This window comes from Uloborus diversus, unplaced genomic scaffold, assembly GCF_026930045.1.
Source record: "Uloborus diversus isolate 005 unplaced genomic scaffold, Udiv.v.3.1 scaffold_361, whole genome shotgun sequence".
In the NCBI taxonomy this organism is placed as follows: Eukaryota; Metazoa; Arthropoda; class Arachnida; order Araneae; family Uloboridae; genus Uloborus; species Uloborus diversus.
Window position 1 is genome coordinate 26,075 of NW_026558529.1, and position 25,177 is coordinate 51,251.

The window sequence follows — 25,177 nt, forward strand, 5'->3', positions numbered from 1 at the left end:
TTGCAGTAGATTATGTACAAAAAAAAAAGATGTTTCGTAAGTTGAATAGCATTTTAAAGGAATTTTTTGAGCAATTCAAATTTTTTATCACTAAAGCCTGTGTGAGAATTTCAAATCTTTTTTCAGAGGAAATCAAAAATGCTTAAATTAATTTTTTTGGTATCGAAAAATTGTAAAAATTATGCAGATTCTAAATAAGTTCTAAATTGTTGTTTAAAAAAAAAAATATTAATAAAAATCAAAAATGCCATCTCTTGTAGATAGTTTAAAGTTTATAGCATTTTTAATTTTAATTATTTTTTTTATTTTTGGGAAAAGAAAAAAAAAGAAATACAGAGTACTTTATTTTTTACCCGAAAAGAGAAACAGCAAATGGTGTAATATTTCATGATAACTATTTAGTTAGGTGAACTAATTCTATGCTCAGTGGTTTTTTTTTATAACAACGGGTCAAAGAAAGAAATCGGAGATACTTTATTTTCTTTCTTTAAAGAAAGTGTTGCAATCGATATTCTTATTGATAAAAATTATTAATTTTGAAGTTTCAATTTTCCAGAAAAGCTGTTTTTGTACTTTTAAAAAGATGCTACTACTTTATTTGCTTGTTTATTTATTTTTCCCTATTCAGATTCGAAATAGTACGCTGGGAAAAACATTTTTTTTTTTTTTCGGTCTTCAATTTACCTCTTGTGAAGTTGTGCACTTAAACATTGGAAAAAATCACTCTGCTACATTAAATGTGGTCCAAACAAAAAAAACCGGTCTCTAAACTGTTAATTTTGCTGAAAAATAAAGTATTAGAATCTGAGAAACTGAATTCGCTAAACATTTTTTATCATCAAGTAGCTTTTATACATGAGGAAGACATTTTTACACTTGTTTTTTGGAAATCAGTCTTAAATATTAAAAAGATAGATATGATTTACAATCTTAACTTAAAAAGAGAATATACTAGAACCGATAGGAATGCTAGAAAATCAATGTTAGTTTTCGGGAACGTGGGCTCGTTTAGTACAAGGAGGTCAATTTTAGGTGCAAAATCGTCAATAATTTTGTCACTTCATATTCTTTCAATTTCTTCATTTTCTATTGACGAACTGCAAGGTTATTTAGCAAAAGGGATGTCTGGATTTTGCCAGATGTCTACTTATCCATGAGGTTTTTTCTTTCTTTTCTTTTTCTTTTATCTTCTTTTTTTAAACAAGCATGTGGTTTTTCGCCTCGAAACAAATCTCTGCTGTTCATTATTATTATTATTGTCTTTCTGTGATTTTAACGTTGTTTTACTGATTTTGACAAACAAATGGCTGATTTTTTTTGCCTTTATGTATTTTTAACCAGGGTTACGGAGTTGGAGTCCGACTGATTTTAAGGGGGAAGGAATCGGATTTGAGAGTTGGAAATGTTTAAAATCCCAAAAGTCGGAGTCGACCCTTTTATCTCTGAGGTCACGACTCCACCAGGCTGCGGTGTCGGAGTCTAGGAGTTGGACTAATTTTTGGATAAAAGAGTCGGAGTCAAAGGCTCCAAAATTCTTAGAACTGGAGTCGATTATTTTACCTCCGACACCGTAGCCCTGTTTCTTAATCAAATGAAATATGCTGGTGCTGAAATTTAAGAAGGTCTAAGGACGTTTAAACTTCTAATATTTTCGATTTTTAGAAAAAAAAGTCTGTTGTGCGTAATTTAATTCTGGAGAATTTGATACCTTGTTTATTACTATTCGCAAAAAACTTTTCCAGCTATCATACAAAAACGTAAACTATACTCATAGAGATCTTTGTTAACAGTAGTTTTTTAAGCCTCTTTTTCTCAGAAGTCTGTTTTTTGTCTTACGCGCATGTCTCAAAATCTTTTTTTTGTATCTTCATAAAACTTTTCATTATGCTTTTCTGATCTTTATGACCTGGACATATATTTAACTTAAAACTTTTTAAATTTAGTTTCTTTTTTTTAATTTTAAAATTAATTTTAAATTAATACCAATTTACCGAAATTTTTCAGAAAATAATTTTGAAAGAAATATATTTTATTTTAAAGAACAGTTTGGGTTCACGTCAAAAAAAAAGTTGCTAAACACACGAAAATGTTTAATGAATATATTTAGCAAGCTTTTTGGACAATCATATGCGCGCAAAATGAAAAACAAACTTCTGAGAAAACGATACTTAAACAGCTGCTGGTAACAGAAAGCTGTATGGTAATAGTTTACATTTTTTGTATGATAACTCGAAAAGCTTTTTGCCTGTGTTGATAAATAAGGTATCAAGCCGTTCAGAATTAAATTATGCATAACGTATAGTTTTCCCCAGAAAATCGAAAATTTAGAAGGTTAAAGATCTGCAGACCCATTTGTCCATTATTTTAATCCACTGGCTAAGAAAAGAACCAAAGGATGTAACAGAGTGTGATGAGTTTCTATATTTTGAATACCCCCCTTATTTTGCAATAGCGAATCCTTTGTTCTTTGGAAGCAAAACAGTTTTTTAAAAAGAGTAATGCGTCATTCTGTGATTACATATTATCTAATGTTTAAGGAAGTCGAGAACGGACAAAAAAACAAAAAAACAAAAAAAAACAATAATAATAAAGCGCATAATAAGTGACTATGAATCTTTTGAAGGACGAATTGCAGTGCGTGAATGAAACGAAATGTCACTTTGGAGGTCAAATTATGCGTTCGCTCTATTGGTGTAGGAGTGCGCTTATCATGTTTGTGTGTGCTTTAATTTTTAACCGATAAGCAGGGCTGTCATTTAAGTGATCGGGAAGGGGGGGGGGGGTGAAAAAAAATTATTATAAATCCAGTTTTATTCGTATTTGTTGTTTTCGTCCCTTTTAAATGTTTTGAGTAAAAGCCTTTGCCCTTTTGTCCCCCTTTTTTGAAATGACGGGTCTGCCGATAAGCTCACACTTTTTTTCTCAGACACTATGAGAGAAAAGCAGGGGTGCCCACCAAGGAGGTGGGAGGTGGGGGACATGGCGCAAACTATGCCATTGAAATTTAAGAGAAGATGTTTTAAGGGGTATTTTTCTCTTTTTTTAAGGGGTTTCCCGATTTGGGGGTTGGTCTTGGCAGTTTGAGGGAGTGCGTCCTTGTTTTTTTAGGAGGGGTCAGAGAGAAGAGCACCCCTGAGAAAAGGAATAACTGTTTTACATGGTTTTTTTTTTTTTTTTTTTAAATCAAGCGCGTTGTTTCTATTTAATATCATTCAGGAGTTAGTGAAATTGTGACCGCTTGTGGCAAGATGGAGGGAGGAGTTGACAAAAAGTGTGACATCCCGTAATTTTCATAAGAATATGTTTATGAAAGGTAGCGGGACATGTGACAAAAGGGGAAGGTGATCAATAAAGGTTGAAAAAAGTGCAACATCATTTATATACAGCCTCCAATAAGATTTACTCAATAAATAAGATTCAGTTTGAAATTTAATCCGTTACAGTTTAAAATGAAGTATCGAATCTGTCTCAGTTGACAAGCGGGGCTGTTGCAAGCCTCTGCGGGACTTAGGAAAAGTGAGGAAAGTGACACAAAAAGAAATTAAAATTTCTCAAGATTTCATAACCAAAAATCATTTTCTAATAACAAGCAAAAAAAAAAAACATTCTCTGCTGTTGACTTCAATTACAAGCTAAACCAAAAATCTTTTAATCTTTAGATGGAACATAGAGAGGGACACAACTGTGCTATTCCGAAATATTTTAGTTAATGGAGTGAACAGAATCAAGATCGTTTGTAACAAAAGGAAGTTAGTAAACATTCAAATTTTCATAAAGTTGCTGTAGGTGCTAGCAGTTCCGAAACCATAGGCGTTCATTTGTTTAGAATTTTTAGTTTTTATTTTCGTGAAATAACTCAATCCACCAAATAAAAAATCATTTTTCAATCTATTATTAATTTTTAACTTGAAAACGTGAGTGGGCAAGGCCCCTTTACTCTTGGCAGTAAGCGGGTCGTTGTTCCCCTTGCCCCCCCATATAAACCGCGTATGTATTGGATATACGATTTTTCTAAGCTGGGGCAAATTTTGAAGCTGATATTTTTTTTTTTTTTAAGATTCATATCTAGTATCAGCTAACAAAACCACAGCAATAGGGTTAATAATTTGCCATTTCCCCCACAGTTTCGCTTGCTCCCCTTAGATCCGACTCTGAAAACGAATAACGTACCTTCTTCATTATGTTTATACTACATTAAACAAGTTGGGAATGGCTCACGAAAGTGGAGTAAAGCCAGTTATGCAACTTCAAAAGGCAAATCAACCTATGAGGGTCTTGTGAGGTCTATTTAAACCGTTTGATGCAGGAAATGATTTGTTAAAATATATTCTCAAAATTAAATATCAGGCAAATAATCTGCTTTCTTGTTATTTGTGCTCTTCCCCTTTTCTTAATATTTTTAGTTATTTATTTTCTCCCATTTAAAATTTCTACGTTTTTCTGACTTTCGTAACCGTAATCTAGCCTGTTTCTTCGAATAGGGGAGGGTGGCCCAAAGCGGGTAGGTTAACGAAGAACTCTCGAAAGTTGTAGTTTTTTTATTTTTATCGCGACAATTTTGGTTTTATATCCCAGCAGGGTTTTTAAACTTCAAAATAAAAAGTGATTTTTGCATTTTTTTCAATCACAATATTTATTTATTATTAAACATTACAGACACTTGAAAAACCCGCTTTACACTACCAGGGGGCCTAAAGCGGGTAAGCCATTCGGGTAAAGCGGGTAAGCTTAACTAATTGTGATAGTGGTACATTTGCTAATCAAATATGAAGTTATAAATGATTAAATTAATTAACTAGCTACTGCCATTATAAAAAATCCAATTTAATTTGAAAATGTAAGTCAGCACTTTTTTTTCATAAAACAAAGAAATAACTGATTAAATTAGCAGGCTAACTAATTGCCATCGTAAAAAATAACTTTTTAAATTTATACTTATCATATTGAAATAGAAAATCTAAGACAGCACATGTGTCAAGAAATAATAAATAAATATATGATTAAATCATATATTTATTTATGCGAGTAATGTATATAATAAATAAATATATTACCCGATTTGCCCTACCCGCTTTGCCCGAAGGCACGCTTTTTATTTCAATAATTATAACCTTAAATTTTAAAAAGAAACAAGCAAAATAGTCAAAGTAGTGTGTAGGCGAATGGTGCCAGAAAAACGTAATATCGATATTAAGAAAAATAAATTGATCTTCGACTAATCATAAGTTACATACCTTCAGTTGTTTTTAGATATGTATAATTTTTCTTCATTTAAGCCTGGTTACGCCATGCCGCTTCACTGCTGCTTCGCTGTGACTGATTGAAACTCGGGGGTGTCGGGTGAACACGACGCACGCATACATCGCAGCTAGCACACCATGCGGCGGCATACGAATGCCTACCCGCTTTGAGCCACCCTCCCCTATTTACCGTCACTTGCGACTTGTGTTCTATCCATGGCTGTTCAGTTAAAGGTTAGTTCATTTGAAGGCCCTCGGGAAGTTGAAATTTTTTTGGACCTTCCCATTTGGGTAGAAAAATCCTTGTGAAGCATTTTCTGCATCTCTCTGAAAACGAGCCAGTCCTTACTTCACATTCATTCTTCCTTTTTGTGTTATAATATTGTAATTTATTGTATTTCTTTATTTTATTGCCTTTTTTTTGTACATATGATTTTTTTTCTATTTGCGTTGCTCTACAATTCGATGCAATTTCAGTTCAATGTTTTTACTGCGTGGTATTTATTTATTTATTTATTTATTTATTTTTTTATTTTTTATTTATTTCTCCATTTATTTTTTTTTTTTTTTTTCAACTTTTTCCTTATTGTTTTTAAAAACTTTTTGTCAATAATTATTAAGTCATCTCTTCCCATTTCTAGGCACTTCAATGCATAAAAATCTCATTTCGTAAAGATGTTTTTAGACTTACCTTCCGTTTTTTCCGAGCAAGTGATATTTTCTGCAACTCTAGTCGCTGTTGTGCTACTTTTATTATACCATCTAAGAAACAGAGGCTTGCCTCCGGGACCAATAGGACTGCCATATTTTGGACTTCTGTTTTCCTTAAAAGACGAGAACAGCCATCTTCAGTGTAATGAGCTGAAAGCTAAGTATGGAGATATCTTCAGCTTCACTGTAACAGGAAAACTTTACATTAGTTTTGGAACAGTGAAGTTAATAAGAGAAGCTCATTTGTCCCATTCTGACTGCTTCGAACGAACGATGGATTACACTATGTTATCGTACATCTTCAAAGACGGTGAGTATAAAAAAATGAAATGCAGCATTTCATTTTCTTTAATGTAAAGAAACAGTTATCAAACAAATTACTGTACTAATATTAATAGGTTTTTTTTTTTTTTTTGAAATTGCATTCTACATTTGTTTCTAAACGCTACACTAAAAACAATTCGGAAACGTTCCAAGAAAATAATGAGCAGCTAATGTGCTCAATTTCTGCGAGTAACATATATCTTGCAAAAAGACAGAAACATTTTACACTAAAAGTCAGTAACCTTTCTGAAATTATTATGGAATATTTCTGATGAATTCAAAAATCTTCCCGATAAAAACCAGTCATGTGTCTGGAACAAATTAGGAACCTTTAGAGACAACTTTTATCGGTAAAAAAATTATAGCTCGACACCTTGCTGATTTACCAAGAAAGCTCCTACAGTATTATTGTAACCATGGTTGAAGCGAAGACAGAATTTAAGGTAAATAAGCACCCAGCACCTTACTTGCCTGCAATTCTTGCAATGCTATCGAATTCAGGTAGAGGAATGTGGGGCAAAGTAAACTGGTTAAGATGACTGAGTTTTGCAAAATGAACAAATCGGAAATTTGTTTTGAAAATTAGAGTACATAAAGGAAGAACATTCTATTTTATAATAAAACTTGCGTTGAAACAGTATTTTTTTTTTTTTTTGGCAGTAAATTTGAGTCTTCAAAAAGAAGTGGAAATTTTTCACTTTTTTTTTTTTCTATGGGGCAAAGTGAAAAATAAAATATTTTTCTAGTGAAATATTTTCTATTTGATTATAAAACATATTTTTGATGAAAAGAATCAGTAAATAAAAGGCTGAATGAATAAATAAAAAGATAATGAAACAAAAAACCAATTATTAAATGAGTAAATCAATTGGTATATGAAGAAAAATAAATGAGCGAGTAAAAGAATGAATGAATGAGAAAAAAAGTGAATGAGTGAATACATAAATGATTTATTAAATGAAGTAATGTTATTGAATTAACTAATAAATGAAAACGTAAGTGATTTAGATTAAATGATTGAAAAAGTAAATCACACAAACTATTACACTTTTCCCCATCCACTTTACACGTATGTACATGAGTAATTGCACAATTTATTTAACATACAAATCAACTCAATATTAACTAAATCTTTGCTGCATTGAATATACGGAGGTTTCAATTAATATTTCAAACGATAATAACAAGATTTTTTTCATTTTATAGTAACAAAAATAATTTTTGACTTACAACAAAATGTCACAATATGAGAGTCTTTTTTTTATTAATTGCCTGTATTACCAAACGCTTTAACCTTCGGTGGTATTTTTTCCTGTCTGGAATAGACTACATATGGTACTACATAGTTAAACTAATACCAGATAGGTGGAACTAAAAGCAGAGTAAATAATTCACCATTTCACTTTACCCCGCTCTTTCACTTTGCCCTATGTTCCCCTACTAACATTTCACTCCCATTTGGAGCGTAGTCAATTTGGACAGACTGGAATCGAACTAAAGGCGATTCACTTAGTGAGTATGCTCAGTTAATATTTAAACTGGTACTTAAAAATATTTTACACAACTGTGAGAAGATCGAATTCTAGCTAGTAAATTTGTCATGCGCTATACCAAGGATGACCCACCCACGACACGTGTGCCACAATGCGTCACGGCGGAGTATAATTAGTGGCACGTGAAGTCTGATTGAAATATTTAAAAAGTGGAGAAAATTAGATAATTTTAATGAACTTTGTCAAATTCAAAAAAAACCCTACTATATATTCTGAGAAAATCTTTAAAACCTTTTAAATTATATTGATATAATGTCGTCGAAATCTAGCCAATATAAGCTTTATCAAGAAATGTCGCTGTGCGCCGCATAGAGGACGCGGGCAAGGAGGATGGAGCACAAATTGTCTGAATTATAATATTGCAAGCACCAAGGATGAATACGAGAGAGGGACAATGGGGGCTATCTCCCTTCTTTTGAATGACTCCGCACCAGCAATGTTTCGAAATTAAAGTCCTAAAAACGAAAGTGTGGGGCATCTTTGTTAGTAGAAGGAATGAGGTTTGGAACTCCCTCCCGAAAAATTTCAGAATTGAAGTTTCAAAAAGACATTTTTATTAGATAGACTTTAGTGAAGTTCGGATGAGGAGACAATTTGCAAAATTTAAGACGTACATTATCCCAGGTAGTGCTAAGGAAACGGTTAGAGGTTCAGTGACTTCCCTCCGGTAATTTTACGAAACTGAAGTTCCAATAAACGCAATTTTAGAAGCAGGCCCGGATCTGCGTACCCGCAGACCCTGCAGTGGTTGGCGGGTACGCAGGGGGGGGGGGCACATCCGGCCCGAGAAATTGAAAAAGAGAAAAACTAGCATTTTGCCTTATTAACGTTGAAAATCTACACTGCTGGCCTCTGAGGAGGGACCCTACAGATTTTGTTGCGGGGGGAGGGGGCAAAATTTTTAAATCCGTGCCTGTTTAGAAGACTTTCTTTAATGTTAGGGGAAGGGTGTTTTCAAAACATTCCCCCGGAAATATTACGAAATGGAAGGTCTAAAATCGCAACTTTAGAACAAATTTGGTAATGAAAAAAGTAAGAAATAAGTTCCGGAACCTCCTTGGTTAACTCTCTATGTTTTAAATTATTTAAAATAAAAATGATGCTGTAACATTACACAGAATGTTAAAGTACATTTCCATGTTGGACGAATGATAACTCCGATATTGCAGAAGAACTTCTTGATTTGCGTCAACTAGTTTCAGATACAAAAGAAGGCATTTTTAAAGAACTTAAAAATGTAATTGAACTTAAGAAAGCAGAGGGGAGAAATTTAGGTATTGTTTGCACGGATGGAGCGACTTGGGTAACATAAAAGGTTTCTGTTACATTGCTTGATATCTACTTTGGGAAAAAAAGAGCTTTAGCAAAACATTGTATTGTGTGTCATGAAGCTTTGAAAGTAACTTTTTTTTTCTTTTCAATTCTTAATGTACTAGAATCACCCGTCAAGGTATGCCGGTTGAAAATTCCTTCTTCATTTGAGTGAAGCAACTGCCTATTTGGAGAAATTTTGATTGTTGAAATTTTGGGTCGCACAATTTTGGGCAATTCATTGTTCCGATCTGGCAAAATTAGCAAGATCGAAGTATTTAAACTCTTTTTGGTGTCCGAAAATTGAGAACAATTGAAAAAGAAAAAAAAAACAAGAATCTCAGCTACCGAACAAAATTCAATAAACATTGTCAATTGTAAAGTAATTCATGTTTATGAATAATTTCATTACTGGTGACGTTAGAGCGTTACTCAGTCAGTGATATTGGCTATTATATATAAGAGGATTTTAGTGCATTGAAAAAACTGAAAGTGACGAGCTAAACCTTTTTTTCTCCAGAAAGTGGCACTCTTCCCAAAAAGGATGGCCACTCCACGCATCACAGTACAGCAGCTTACATCGCCACCTGGCGAAAAATGTTCGGAGTTAACATTCTTATGTCAGATGTGGTACGAGATACCGGAAAAACGTCAATGCAAAGTTGTTCAGCATCATCAAATTAAGAGAAAAAAAAAGATACCTATCGCACAGTAATGCTGAAAATAGTGGAATAAAATACAACTTTGTTTGATCAAGTTGATCATAACTGCACTAGCCGGAAATGAGCCTCACCCACCTGTAATGCACGAAATGGTGTGTATTTAAACAGAAATATACATATGGACGCGGGACTGCACTTCGAGCTGCACTTAGTACGACATGGCAGAGGACGCGTCGGTATAAGCATGCATAATACGGTTTTAAAGTTCGTGCAATGTTGGTGAAGGAGTTCTACACGCTCACTGCTTAATCTACCCTTAGCGAAAAAAAGTTTTGAGTATTCAGGTCAGGTGAATGTGGACGGGATTTTAAGCAACTATCACACTCGACGACTCCTAGTTGGAATGCATTTTATGCCGAAAATTTTTAACATTACTTTGAGGGAGATGTATTTTCTTTCTGAATTTGATGCTGCTGAAAAACGTTGTGGTGCATTTTTTTCCTGTATCTAGTACCGTTTCTGATATTAGAGCGCTAACTCTGAGTTTGCCTCCAGGTGGTTCTGTAAGTGTCTTCACTGTTCAGTGCATAGCAACTATACTATACCTACCCTCCACTTTTAAGACTATAGCTCTTACTATTGAGAAATTATTGGGGTGACAAAGACTTCAAAATGTTACCGTGTCAGATCGAAATAGGAGAATATTGCCGTTCACCGGTGATTCACCGCAAATATTCGGTCTTTAGTGGATATCTAAGTTATGTGGATGTTGATATTCCCTTGGTAATGTCGACATTTACCAAATTTTTTATTTTTTGCCATTTTATATACGCATGAAAATGTGCACTTTTTGTTTAAAAATTACTTAGTAAAATTAAGAACAAATTTTCCCACTTATTTCTGATTTTCCTTTTGTTGGTTGATTTATTCAATTTTAAAGCCGCAAGAGCCCTTAAGGGCTATACTACACCAGATTTTCCTTTTCATTTCATTCTTCCTAAATTCATTTTACTCGCTGAACTCTAAATAGCCTAAGTAATCTTGATAAGGGGATTTCTACCCTGTTACAAATTCAGGAAATTTTTATGGTAGATATTACTGTAAAATAGAGTGTTTACAATACAGAAAAATTTACAGTAAATTGTACCGACAAAATAAACGATTGCAGCGCCAATTGATTAACCATATGACTTGAAGAGCGAAGCAGATAACACCGTATTTCCCTCACTCGATGTGGCCCAACTTGTATGGCGGACAGCTAATAGTGGGCAGCAAAGCCGCCTGCCAATCCGAAGGTCTCGAGTTTGAACCTGCAACTCGCGTTTTTAACTCTCGTTTTTTAACTCTACCGCAAAATTTTACAGTAAAATTAGATTTTACGGTGAAAATTACTGGCAAGAAGGATGCCAGTAATTTTTACCGTATAATTCCAAGATGTTTTGTAAATATTGTAGTGTATTCAAATCTGTAACTTGCTAAAGAGTTACAAATTAAGTTACAAATCATGAAACTTTTTATCAAACATCACTAGTATTATTAACATTTTTCTCTTCCAAAAGCTGTCGGTTTCGTAAATGGCGAAAAATGGAAAGCACAGAGAAAGTTTTTCACCCAAGCTTTTAGAGAATACGGAATGGTTACATTCAGAGACAATGCGGCAGGGCCGATTTACGACCAGGTTCAGAAGGCAATGGACGAGTTTCGAGCTTCAAATGGGGAGCCTATCAAAATCGCACAACTTCTCACTGATAAGTGCTGCACCGTTATGCGGCAGATGCTTTTTGGCGAAGATGGAATATCGCAGGAAGAATTGATGGAGATGAACAGAGCCTATGAGACCATAATGAAAGGAATGACAGTGACAAAACTCCTGATTGCTGGCCCAGTAGCAAAGTAAGAAACTGTTAACTTATTTAATGTCTTTTCAACAACAAGGCAAAAAAATGTTCTTTCAAAAAGTAGTTTTTAACCAGGGGTGTCCACGGGAGAAAGGGGTTTATGGTGCAAGTTTCGACATCAGAATTGGTGATTGGGTTTAATTTTTTTTAAATTTATTTATTTAAATGTATTTATTGATTTGTTTTTATTTTAAGTTATTTGTTTTATTTTATTTTATTTCATTTCATTGCTTTATTTAGTTAGTGTGTGTGCGTGTGTGTTTATATGTCATTGGCGTGGCACAGAACTTTTATAATAAAATAATAATTATTAATTTATAAATGAAGAAATAGATAAAATATTTTTAAAAATAAGTAAAATTTTAAAAAAAGCTAAAAATGAAAAATTAAAAAAGAGAAAAAGTATCGAGATTTTTTTTTTTTTTGAGGGGGGGTTGTGGCTTTGTACTTATGGGGGATGGGCACCCCTGTTTTGAACTAAATTTTCAATCCTGGAATAGCTTTTAGTTGAATCAAACGCAAACTCACAGTTTTATTCAAAAAAAAATCTAAATTTTTTAAACAATTTGTATCAGGTTTACAGTTAAAATATTTTTTAATTCCGCTTGGTAAGGAGTAGGACTTTTCGTTCAAAAAACGTTTCAACAGCTTAACATAAGGGAATTGAGCATAAAGTAGATTTTTAACACAAATTGTGCATGACAAAACATAACTAAAATGTAACCCGTCATACCAAATGAAACAAGCACGTATGTACTTTTTGGAACAGTGTCAGAAGACGTTAGCCGCCCCGTGGTTCAATGGTGAAGTAATTCAAATTTACCTATTCATCGCCAAATTTAGTGTAAAATAGTAAGTTTTCTAAAATCAAATTCAGTTTGGCGATATCTCGCCAATTTCCCTTCTAGCCTATACGGAACCTTATGCAAACAGATAACTTAGCAGGGAAAACATCTCACAAGCGAAGGTTTTTAAACATAAGTAATTTTGAATGAAAATTAATAAAATGAACGCAAAAGTTACGAAATTACAACACATTAGGTCATAAAAAGAACGTGTACCCGAAAAAGTAGTTATTAGAATATTATTAGTTATCTTTCTCTTTAGATATGTGATTTTCCCCTTGATTCCCGATTGCCGCAATGCTATATCAAGTCATCATTATATGGCGAAACTACTGACAAAAACTGTTGAAAGACATGAAAGAAATTTCGATGAAAATAATGTACGAGATGTCATCGACAGCTATTTGAAAGAAAGAAAAGACAGGCAAAGAAAAAATGATTCTTCTGCCCAATACTTCTCAAGTAGGTGAAACTGATCAAACTTATGGTTGGCAAAATTTTTAAATCTGTATGAGATTATCGAAATTATGCCAGCCTCTGTGTGGTAATGTCTCAGTAAAATGAAATTTGAAAGAAGAACCAGAGTCGAAAAATTATATTTAAATTAATAAATGTTTATAATAATGTTGTTTCTAATCAAAATCGCACAATTAGAGCACCTAGCTAAACGTGCAACCAGGAAAATTATAAATCTATAGATACCTGGTTCGATGCTCAGTTTTCTGTCGTTCACCAGGAGTAGCGATGACATACATACATACAAAAATATAATCAACTTTTTATAATTTTTAATTTTAGATTGATTGATAAGCTCTATCTTATTTCATTATATTTTTTATTATTTAAGAGTTTAAAAAAAAAATTTAAATGCTATAGTTACTATACAATATCACTTTTGTAAGAAAATGAAAAAATACAACAAAGAAAAAAATATTTCATATCATTGTTTAATATGAAATTAAGTGTTCCAATCACAGTGAACTGAAATCATTAAAAGTATCGATTCAAACAACTGCACAGCAGTATACCGGCAATAGAGAAATTAAGAAAAGAAAATTGAACTGTAGTATTTTCTATTTCTAGGTAAATAAATAACTGAAATCCAAGTGTAAAATGAGGTTTTATTCAATTATTTATTTTCATTTTTTTGTTAAAAATTCGGAGGTAAAATACTAGCAGAGAATGTATTATCGCTGAAATAACAAGAAAAGCGCCCAGTAAAGACTTGTGCCTTGATCCTTTCTCTCGAGACAGCCCTTCGTATTCCCCTTGGTGAGATAAATCGTTTGTGATCATTGGTTACTAGTTGTTTAAATCAGGGTTGGCAAAAACCCGGGTTTTTTTTAAAAAGCCCATGGACCTAGGGTTTTTGGGTTTTTTTTAATAAAACCCAAAAAAACCCAGCTAAAGCTGGGTTTTTTTTAAATAAGTGTGGGTTTTTTGTCTTTTTTTAGGCAAAATGTGGGATACTTGTAGCATATTGTAGCGTAAGTATATGGACAAAGCACAAAAATTGTCTTGGGGTAAAAAAAAGCTGGAAAATTCAGCGTTTTCTGAAGAAAAGTAAAAGACAACGAAAGTCAAGAATGGTGAAGTTTCAGATTTTTTAGTTTCCATGATTACCAACAGTTAAGGCAAAGTTACTTTTCGAGTGATAAAATCTATTGTTCGTTTTTAATCACTGCTTTTTTTTTTTTTTTTTTTTTTTTTTTGCATTTTACTTTATTGTATTTCATTTTGTTGTGCAAAACTACTGTAGAACCTCAAGTCGTTTAAATCCCTTTTTACTGAATTCCAAATTAATCAAGACATTTCTTTGAATTTTATGTTGCCTGTTTTTCTAATTCTGTGTACAGCGTAAGAAATATTAAACTTTTTCGTAAGATAATGAAAATTACTGTACATCCTATTCTATTTTTCTGTCCGACTGTTTGTAAAACCTGTTAATTTCTAAAAAATATACCTTGTTTATTCGAGATTTGTGACGCATTGGTTTGCAGCAAATAATTCACATGAACGCCTTTTAGCTAGAGTAGTGTCCTCTGTACAATCTACAAATATTGAGAAAATCAGACATGACAGGACTTAGTCAAGATAATTTGAGTTATTTATTGACCAGTTAAAGAAAAAAGTTAAAATCTTTGAAGTATTTTTTTAATGCCGTTAAGAGTTAAGAAATACTATTAAAGTTCAAAATTCACTTTTTATGTCCATTGTCTGTGGTGAAGAACAAATAAAAAAGAAGTTTAAACTGTGAAAGTATTTGAATCAATTCATTTTTTTAAAAAACTTCTCAGAAATTTTTTAAAAAAAACCCAAAAGTGGGCTAAATAATGGGTTTTTTAAATGGGTTTTTTTCAAAAAAAACCATTGGGTCCAACCCAATTGTGTCCAATCCGGCCAACCCTGGTTTAAATGTGCTAACTTCAATTGTATAAACGTATTTCACCAAGAACAAGAAATGACATTGTAACTTCGTTGAATTACGGTGGCATGCAGATTGTTATGTGACAATCAAATAAAACTCCGTTCCATGTTAACGGCTGGAAAGCAACCCTGTTCTGTCTCTATCAGTAGTGGATACAAGGGGGGGGGGGGGGGTCATGGGTAGACTTTCCAGCCGTCCCGGTTTGACCGGGACAGACCCGGTTTTCGGCCAAAATCTTGGTATCCCGGCCGGTTTACTTCATGTCCCGGTAAAAGATAAATTTGATTACAGAGGACCCAAAAAGTCGAAAAATGAACTTGGAAATAATTATTTTGGATAATTACTTTGTCATTTGTAACATTGAGTTGTAAAACAAACCTCGGATTAGCGTGTGGGAATTTTTACTAGAAGGTTAAGACCAAAAGAGATATTCGGAAAAAGTATAATATCCAACGAAATGTACATTTAAATATTGTTCAAATTTTTATTCCTTATTAAGAGCGTTTCATCTTATCAAGTAACTTATAAATATTAACATGAAGGACATAAATTTTTCAAATCCTTCCTTTTATCTGCTAGATTATTTTATCTGCTGGTGTCTTTTATTATTACCCCTGGTTTAGGTTCATAACTGCTTATTACCCCTGGTTTAGTAACCATGTATTCATAGCATTGAGAATGAACTGACCTCCATAAAACGCTCAAAAAATCAACCAGGGTTTTATACCCTTTTGCATACACGGGGGAGGGGGGCGTTCCGGCGTCACGGTTGAACATTTCAAAAATCAGGTAAGTCTAGTCATGGGGATTATGACCGCTACAAAACCATCGACAATAGTAACCGTCCAAATTTTATTCAAGGTTCACTCACTTCATGAACAAAGTGTTTGCTCAAAAAGTGATTCATCAAAGTGTTTGTTTGATTCATCAAAGGGATGTTGTGATTCATCAAAGTGTTTTATTTTTAATCAAAGTGTTTTTTCATAAAGTTCCGTCCAGATTGTGTTCAAGGTTCACTCACTTTATGAATAAAGGGTAGTATTTCATAGGTAGTCGATTTCGGTAGTCTTCTGAATTCATTATTTTTGAAAGTAAATATTTGAAATACTACTTCTTTTCATTACTCATTAAATTAATTTTTAACGTTTATGCTCTTTTAGGTGCCTAATTTTTCGCACCCAAAAACGTATGTTCGTTCATGAGAGGGAAGCGGGTCATTCTTGAGTATGATCCCTCCCTAAAATGGTAATCTGTACCCGGACCTGTTCTTTATTAGGTGATTTCTCTAAGAGTATAACACATGCAGGCATGCAGGCATGTCACTCATTTTCCTAAGTAATTAAAAATATATCATTACATCTAAACCTCTGTTTTGTGTCAAAGTTTATGTAACTTTTTCAAATTAGCTGTGCCGATGCATAGCTACATAATTTGCAGCAGTTATGCTTTGTAAAATGTGCTTGTATCTCATTTGTCCTAACAAGAATTAATTGCAATAACTTTTACAGATGAGGCATTGGTGGCCTCTTTGGAACAATTTGTCGGAGATGGAATTTTATCAGTAGCCCTCTTTATTGGAACTTTCTTGATCAGTCTAGTCGATCACCCAGAGGAACAAGAAAAAATGTACGAGGAAATAGCTGAAGTCGTTGGAACAGACAGGCTTCCTACCATGGATGACAAAAGCTATTTGTCCTACACAAATGCTTACATTTATGAAGTGGTGAGAACATCCGAATTTTTCACCATGTTTCCCAGCTTGGAGTGCATAAGTAAGTTTTTTTTTTTTTTTTTTTTTTTTTTTTTTTTTTTTTTTTGTCGTACCTACAGAAAGTACAAGGCGAACCAAAAGTCATGAAAGATGTTTCAAATCAATGTCTCAAAAATGAACAAAATTAAAGCATACGGTTTGCTTAGAATAAAAAGAAATCTAAAATATCAACTACAGTAAACTCCCGATTATCCGCGGGGCGGATTATCCGCAGTCAATGAACAATCAGGAACATGTATTTTCGCTACAAAAAACAAATACCAATGCCTTTTTTTTTTTTTTTTTTGGTCAAAAAAATTGTAAATTAAATTCAGTTGTTTCTGTTTTATTTATGTACTTATTTTTCGTGCTTTCTTCATCGTACATATACTTATTCAAAATTGATGTTAAGGGGTCTAAGGACCTTTAACCCCTTAAATTCAAAATTTTCGACTTTCTGGAAAAAAATATTTGTTATGCATAATTTAATTCTAAACAATTTGATAGCTTTTTTATTACCATACGCAAAAAACTTTTCAAGTTATCGTGAGAATGCGTAAACTTTCCCCATTGAGATTTATGTTTACAACAGCTGTTTAAGCCTCTTTTTCTCAGGTGCCGGTTTCTCATTTTGCGTGCATGATGTCTTAGAAAGTTTCTTGTGTATTTCCGTAAAACTTTTCATGCATGTTTGTCTAATTTATTTTTATGATCTGAATCTAAATTTTAACTAAAAATAAAAGTTAATATTTAAAAAAAATATTTTCACCCTAAATTTTGGAAAAAATTTTGACATTAACTTATAAAATTTCAAAAAAAAAAAAATTAAATAAGTCAAAAGAAAAATAAATACATTTGGGTTCAGATCATAAAAATAAACCTGACAAACATGCATTAAAAGTTTTACGGAAATATATAAGAAACTTTGTGAGATATCACGCATGCGAAACGAGAAATCTGAGAAAACGTAACCTGAGATAAAGAGGCTTAAACATCTGTTGTTAACATAAATCTCTATGGAAATGTATATATGAATAATAAATCACATTTTTACGATAACTTGAAAACTGTTTTGCACATGGTAATAAATGAGGTATCAAATTGTTCAGAATTAAATTAGGCTTAGACCCCTTAAGTTCTGTTGTGCAAAAATAGAAAGCATTTTTACTGTATATACTGTATATATATTTTCACTGTTTGTAGAAAGTATTATGCATCAATACACTTTAATTTTTTGAGGAAGGATAATTTTTACCTTATTTGTCCCTTATTTTAGCCTTTTTGCTGTTTTTGCACGGTTTTTATTATTCGCGACTCTTGTGCCTCCAATTCTGTGGATAATCGGGAGTTTGCTGTAAATATTTTATTTATTTCATTTTTTTTCACTTGTGTCTCTCTCCCCATTTACCTCTTTTCATACTATGCATACTATGACCTCACACAGAAACTTTGCTTCTTGTAATTAAAATTATTGAGAACTTTCTTCATCAAACATTCAGCTGTGAAGTTTTTCATTATTGTGGTCTTTTGTAGTATTTGTTTTGATATCGTCTCATGAATATTGTTAATGATAATGCGTAAAACCTATTGACCAAAAATGTTGTGACATAAAACAGAATACAGGAAATACAGTGTTCAGTGTGGAGTAAGCTCTGTTCTATGCACAGTACAATAATGTTTCTAAACTGTCGATAGGTTAAAACACCGATAAGTCCTACAATTGTAAAGTAAACCCGACATTAATACTTCTTATAATTATTAAGCATTCGTAATCAAGTTTAGTAGAGTGTTTAATGCGAGCACTGAAGCATGAAAAGTAAGAGCCCATTCGGGGAAAGCAGGCCTTCACATTTTTTGATCAGTGGAGTCTATATCTCCTGTCAAAAGCTCAATCGTATCTAATTCGCAAAGGATTTTAGACATGTGTTTCGAGGTAAAGCTTGACAATGGAGAGATGGCGGATGACCTCAAAGCAGAAACATCATTAGAATATGCCAGAAAGCGCTGAGTAGTAAGAGGCGCGTTCTCACTGCTTCTCTCAATTACAAAATTATAACAAACAACCTATCACAAATGATAGAAATGATGTTTCTGCTTCGAGTTCATCCATTATTTCTCTGTGGTCAAGCTTTAAAAAGAACCCTTAAAGATTCCTATCAACTCGAGTTTTGAGGTTCTTGGTAACCCCAAAGCAAATCTGTAATCACAAAGCAAGTTTTGTTCTATAGTTGACTTTAATCATTCATCGACAGAAATCTATGACAGCTCTGATAGATGCATGTTTAAGGTGACCATACGTCCCGTTTTGAGCGGGATAGTCCCGTTTTTAGGTAGCCTGTCCCTTTGTCCCCAAGGGACACTGAAAAACCCTGTTTTCTGAAATGACACTATGGAACACTGAAAATTTTCAAACCGAAAGTCATTGGGTGGAATTGTTTTGGCATTTTATACAAATAATTTGAATCATGCTAGCTTCCACATCACTATTAACTATATTTTGGCAATCCCTGCTAAATAGAAAGTCAATTGTTGCCTATAAATAATCGGTGGACTAGGGAAAAGCAAAGTTTCAACACGCAGATTTTAAAGGAATACGAATTGTAAAAGTAAATTGCTTGTAATCCTTACCAAGAATTTCACTCTTATTTTAAAATCTGCACCAAATATGCTCAAGCAAATTTGGGCATTAAAAATATAATATTGCATGAGTTACTCATTTTTTTCTTTTCCGTAATAAAACAGGAGCTGTAAAAAAACACGACATTTCTTTCAATACATATGTGGTTGCCTAAGTCCAGATTTGAGGGAAAAAATAAATGGTCACCTTATGCATGATGAATGTCACATTTTCACGTCGATTGTTTTAAAATCAACAAATTTTAAAACGATTATTTTAAAATTTTTGCTTCAACTCCATTCACCACTGACACATCTATAGCTGCTTGATCGAAAAGTTTTTATCTAACAAGGACAGAGTAATGACATGTGTGATTGCAGATTGGTGATCTATTGACCTACTTGCTGTTCTTACAAAGGAATAATACGATCGTGCAAGAATTTAAAATAAAACTCCATAAGAAGCAATTGAAAGAGTAAAACTTGTTTCTGTGCGCGCATGAATTATTTGTACTCGACTCTTAGTTATCGAAATATGAGGCCTTCAAGCCTGCCGAAATTGTAAGAACTGTCACCAAATTTTGCGAGTTTTGGCGATAAATGAAGGTTGGTTACATTGGATTTTATGGCGCAATAGCCTTGATACTGAGTACTGCGTGATAGTACTGCGCCATAGAGAAATGAAGGACATCTTTCAAACGCTTTGCAGGTGGATGCAGGGACACCCTGAACATAACTTTTTGGGAGGGCGAATAATCTCAATTTACCGAATTTGGAACTCCAAATTTCTCCGAATGATGCAGATTTTGACGAGTGAAACTCCAAATTCAGCCGAATGGAACTCCAGATTTTGACGAATGATGATAATTTTGCCAAATAAAGGTCCAAATTTTGCCGAAACAAAACAATTTTTTGAATTGTCGGACAAAATTGTCGAACAAGGAAATTTTGGGAGGACTTCCTATCGGGATGCCCCTGGGTAGATGGTTTGCCAAATGACGAACGTAAAGTAGCGTAATACCTTCCATTACTCGCAAATTCTTTAAATTTGACGATATTTCTTAAAATTTCTTCGAACTTAAAGACTTTATATCTAGAAAACAGGGAGAGGAGGACAAATAGTTTTTGGGTCAAAAAAAAGTCTGCCTGTGTTCTTTCGTTTGCTATATCTATTTGTAAGAATGAAGGCTTTCACGGCCGGTGTCAATAATGTTGTAAGATTCCGTAAGACGATTGGAGTAAAACCACTCAGACCACGGCAAAACAGCCCGGAATCTTATAACGCTACATCTATTATTTCTGAGCAATAATTGTTACACATTTCGTGTGATTCCCTGGCTAATTTTCTATCATATATAGTTTAGTTTGACATCATACTATGACAACAGTAATCAACAAGAGCAATGTAACGAGAATGTAGGGCAACTTGAAATAGTGGGACAAAGTGAAATGGCAAAATATTTTACTCTTAGCCCCACCTATTTAACAATATTTTAACTACTTCATTAAACATACATTTGATTTTAGTCGGAAAGGATTTACCACAAGAGGTCCAAACACATGATAACACGAATTATTTTCAAAATTTGATAATAATGTTGCAATACTTCGGGGTATTTTAAAAAAGATTTTGCGATAAAAAGTGATAAAATCTTGTTATTAATGCTTCCAATATTAATTAAAACCTACTGACGCTCAGTGCTGTAGAAGGACTTTTGCACAATGTACATTTGTGTATAATGTACAGCACTTCACATTATGCATATTTTGATTTTAAATGTAGTAAAACTCGGTTAAAAAAATCCTGGGGTGAAAATTGAATGGGACAAAGTAAATTCCAGCGGAATTCCTTTTGCACAATTCCGTATGCTGCGGAATTCCAGTGGACCTCCAGCGGAAAGGATTTACCGCTGGAGGTCCGGACGCATGATAACACGAGCTATTTTCAAATTTTGATGATAATATTGCAATGTTTCGCGGTATTTTAAAAAAGGATTTTTGCAGTAAAATATGATAAGGAAATTGTTATTAATACTTCCAATATTAATTAAGACCTACTGATGCTCAGTGCTGTAGTTATTCACTTCACATTATGCATATTTTGATTTTAAATGAAGTAAAATTCTTTTAAAAAAGTGCCTGCGGTGAAAATTGAATGCGACATAGTGAACTAGTTCATTCATATATTTATTCATTCATATTGAATATATTAGTGTAACCACTGGTTTATTCATTAATTCATGGATTCTTACACATACGTTAATTTATTCGTTTACATATTTTTTCATCATTCAGTAATTTATTTCACACAATAAATAAGTTAGTGAAAGAAAAAAATGAATAAAATCATTCATTAGTTCATTCAATTTATCTTTATTCATTCATTTATTTATTTTCTATTCATTTTTAATATACTCCTTTTTTGTACATTCAAGGAAAAATATTTTCAATAATGTAATACAAAATATTTCATTAGGAAAATGTATGAATTATCTCTTAACCCCATTGGCAAAAGGCATGTATGGGACACAATGAAAATTTTCCCCTTTTATTTGAAAGTAAAAGATTAATGCGAAAAATTTAAAACAACATTACAATAAAAGTTTTGAAAAAATACATTGTTCCTAATTTATTTAATGAAATTTTCAAAAAAAATGTTCAGTTTGAAAAATGCAATTTATTTTAAGTATTTCACTTTACTATAAATTCCTCTAGATTTTGAATTTCGGTGATAAATGTAATTACCTTCGGTGTAACTCTTTGCTAGTATCCTTAATTCCTCTCAAAATTTCGCTAATTATTTATTCAGCGATCTGTAATAGTTTTTTAATCACTTTATTTATTATTGTGTATAGCATTATACTTTTTTTTTTGTATTTCAACGATTTTACGGGTATTTTCTAGTACTGCATATAGATTTTCTTTGTTATTCATATATATTTACTTTTGAATGTATATTTTACAGAAGAAACAACAATCAATGGTTACAGAATACCCAAAGGATCAATAACGGTGATGAATCTCTGGTTGGCTCATCACGATCCCTTAGTCTATGAAGATCCATACACGTTCGATCCGTCAAGATTCATACCCAAACCTGGCAAACAGAGACCTGAATTGCCCGTAATGTTTGGTATTGGTAAGTGTGCATAGTTTGAACTTTAACTTTAATACGAGACACTTCTGGTTTTTTAAGATCGTTTAATTAGTGAATAGAATAATATTTTTATTAATCAGACATAGAATATTGTTAGTAATAAGTAAGCATTCTAGGCGTAATGTTAAAACTGCTATTTAACCTTTTTTTTCGATTCAACATTATTATAAATGTTTCAAACGGAATAAAATGTAAACTACCCGTTTAGTGTATCGAATTTATCGTCTACTGTTAGTAAAATACAATGTAAAGTGCATTTCAGTGTTAACATACAGAATCCTCAAGAAGTAAATTGCCCACTATGGAATGCTCTAGAATGCGTTTTATTGGTCCAAATGAGATGAATGTTGTACTATATTTAATTCAAATGATTGAATTGAATAAAAAGAATAATAAATTTCTACTCCAAATTCAAATGAGAGCTATTGAATATAAAGAGTTCGTTCAAGAACTCACCGGTGGGTCGCTCTGCGAACAGAAAAGCCTTTATGCAGTGGTTTCCGAACTTTTTATACCCATGCCCTATCTTTTTACAAAAATGTTGTGCCTCCCCTTACATTTTGTTAAAATCTATCTTCACAAATTCAGTACTGAAGTTAAAGTTTATTAAATGGGTTTGAAAAATTATTATGTTTTTTATAAAAAAAGTTTTCGTATGCTCCAAAACATATATTAATGATTATTGATCTAGTACTATTTGATATACACATTGATCTGCATCTATTTAATATGAGCATTGATCTACAACTATTTGATATGAGCATTAATCTTTTACTCTTACATATATTAGTGCAAGGGAGATATCCATAAATAATGTCTCACATTTTTTCAACAAATTACAAAATTCAAATTTTACACGAGAGGGTTTTTTCCTACGACCGTAATTAAATTTGAAAAAAAGCTGCCAAGAAAATGTCCCATCCAACGTTGCTAAACTGCAATAAACGTTTTCGTCCAAAATATGAAACTCAAGTTCGTTTTTTAACAAACCGACCTACATCATTTCACCAGAAAACCACCAATTTTGAAAAAAAAATCACATCTAACCATTTTCCAGCCGACCATTCAATTTTTTCCTCCTCCTCCCTTTCTCACAAAGCGCCACACTTTACCTCACCTCCCTTCCATGTCATGCTATAGTACAAAAATATGTTGTTTGTTTGATTTTTAATTTGTTTCAACCAAAAGTGCGCTGTCATACTTCTTGTTACTCCCTACCCTTTGTTACTAAACGGTCATAATTTCAACAGCTCACCTGTTTCTAAAAGCGTGATTTCATTTGCCAGCGCGATCCCTAAATTATTATCCATTAAATTTACTGCAATTGCGAAGGATTGAAAGGGTATATAATGTAGTCCCGATAAGTTGAACTACGACCTTAACAACGTTTACCCGTTTTTGAGGAATTTAGTGAAAAGGGGACGTGCTATATTGACACGCATCGGGTTTGGAATGCATTTCCAAAACTACTAAGAACTACCCCAACTCAACTTAGAGCCAATTGCCCTTCGCTATTACCCCCAAAAAGAGGTAAGCGTTGTTAAGGTCATAACTCAACGTATCAGAGTTAAAACTTTTTGTTGTTGATGTCTCAGGAAGTTTTGTTTTACTTTTAGGCAAACGTTCTTGCGCCGGAGAGGCCTTCACAATGATGCAAGTGTTTTTGTTTCTGACTGCGACTGTCCAAAATTTCAAAGTATCTCTTCCAGAAGGAGGCAAAATATCGCCCTTCTTTGACCCTGAAAGCTTGAAATTTGTGGTTCAACCAAGACATCCAAAATGAAATTGGACTACAAAGTTCTAAGCACAATATCCCAAGGACATTCTGTGAAATCATGGCAAAAATTCCCCTGGTGACGATTTTTTGTACTAATTTTTTTTATTTCAGAAATCTAAATCCCATGTTCTACTGTGAACGCCCATGACATTTGGCAATGTTTCGTCCAATACTTCACTTGCTAGAGAGTTTTAAACAGCTCCCGTTATTTTATAGCCACCCTGTATATTTTAAAGAAGCATTAGTTTTCCTTAGCTTCCTTCAGAAGACTTAAATGGCTGTAAGTTCAGTTTCAACGCCGGATAAAAGTACAAAGTTTGAATTATTTTTGTTTAATAAAACTTTTTCATCAGTTTTAAAATCACTATGAGAGTGTGGTCTTACTTTATTCGACAGTATTGCTTGTATAAAATTATCTTGGAATTTTGAACTAAAAACAAGGTCGAACAAGAAATACATTAATATTTCTTTGCTGTTTATTGCAAACGTTTATGACACATTACGGAAATAAAAAAATTTTGTCATTATTATGCTGTAAGAATTAACTGATAATCTTTTTGTACAAAGTAATATTTCTGGTAAGATTTATATATTTTTATTCATTATTTCTGGTAGGTGGTTAACAAGCATTCCGCAATACAAATTACTAGAATTATTTTAATGATTAGTAATATATTTTTATGGAGTAAATTTTATTGAAAGAAGCAGATATATATGCGTCATTAATATGTTTCTTAGCATAAAATTTGTTTTTGTTTTAAATATCTAATGAAGCCATTAAAAAAATGTGTCACCAATCTGTTATCATGCTTCATGTTGTACAAATGTTTATTAAAGCATTTTATTCTTTAAAAAAAGTGTTTTTATTCATATTGTAAAATAGCTCAGTTGGTATTTTATTTTTA

At 32.8% G+C, this 25,177-nt stretch overlaps 1 protein-coding gene across 1 annotated transcript in view; it reads left to right on the forward strand.

Moving 5' to 3' along the window:
* Positions 1-25,177, forward strand: part of LOC129233371 (uncharacterized) — an 81,608-nt gene that overhangs the window by 870 nt on the left and 55,561 nt on the right. The window contains exons 2-7 of the mRNA XM_054867409.1: positions 5,882-6,261; positions 11,361-11,694; positions 12,807-13,006; positions 16,481-16,744; positions 22,304-22,477; positions 24,112-24,276. Of these exons, the coding sequence (XP_054723384.1) occupies positions 5,916-6,261; positions 11,361-11,694; positions 12,807-13,006; positions 16,481-16,744; positions 22,304-22,477; positions 24,112-24,276 (1,483 nt within the window). The 5' untranslated portion in view covers positions 5,882-5,915. The remainder of the gene's footprint in view (positions 1-5,881; positions 6,262-11,360; positions 11,695-12,806; positions 13,007-16,480; positions 16,745-22,303; positions 22,478-24,111; positions 24,277-25,177) is intronic.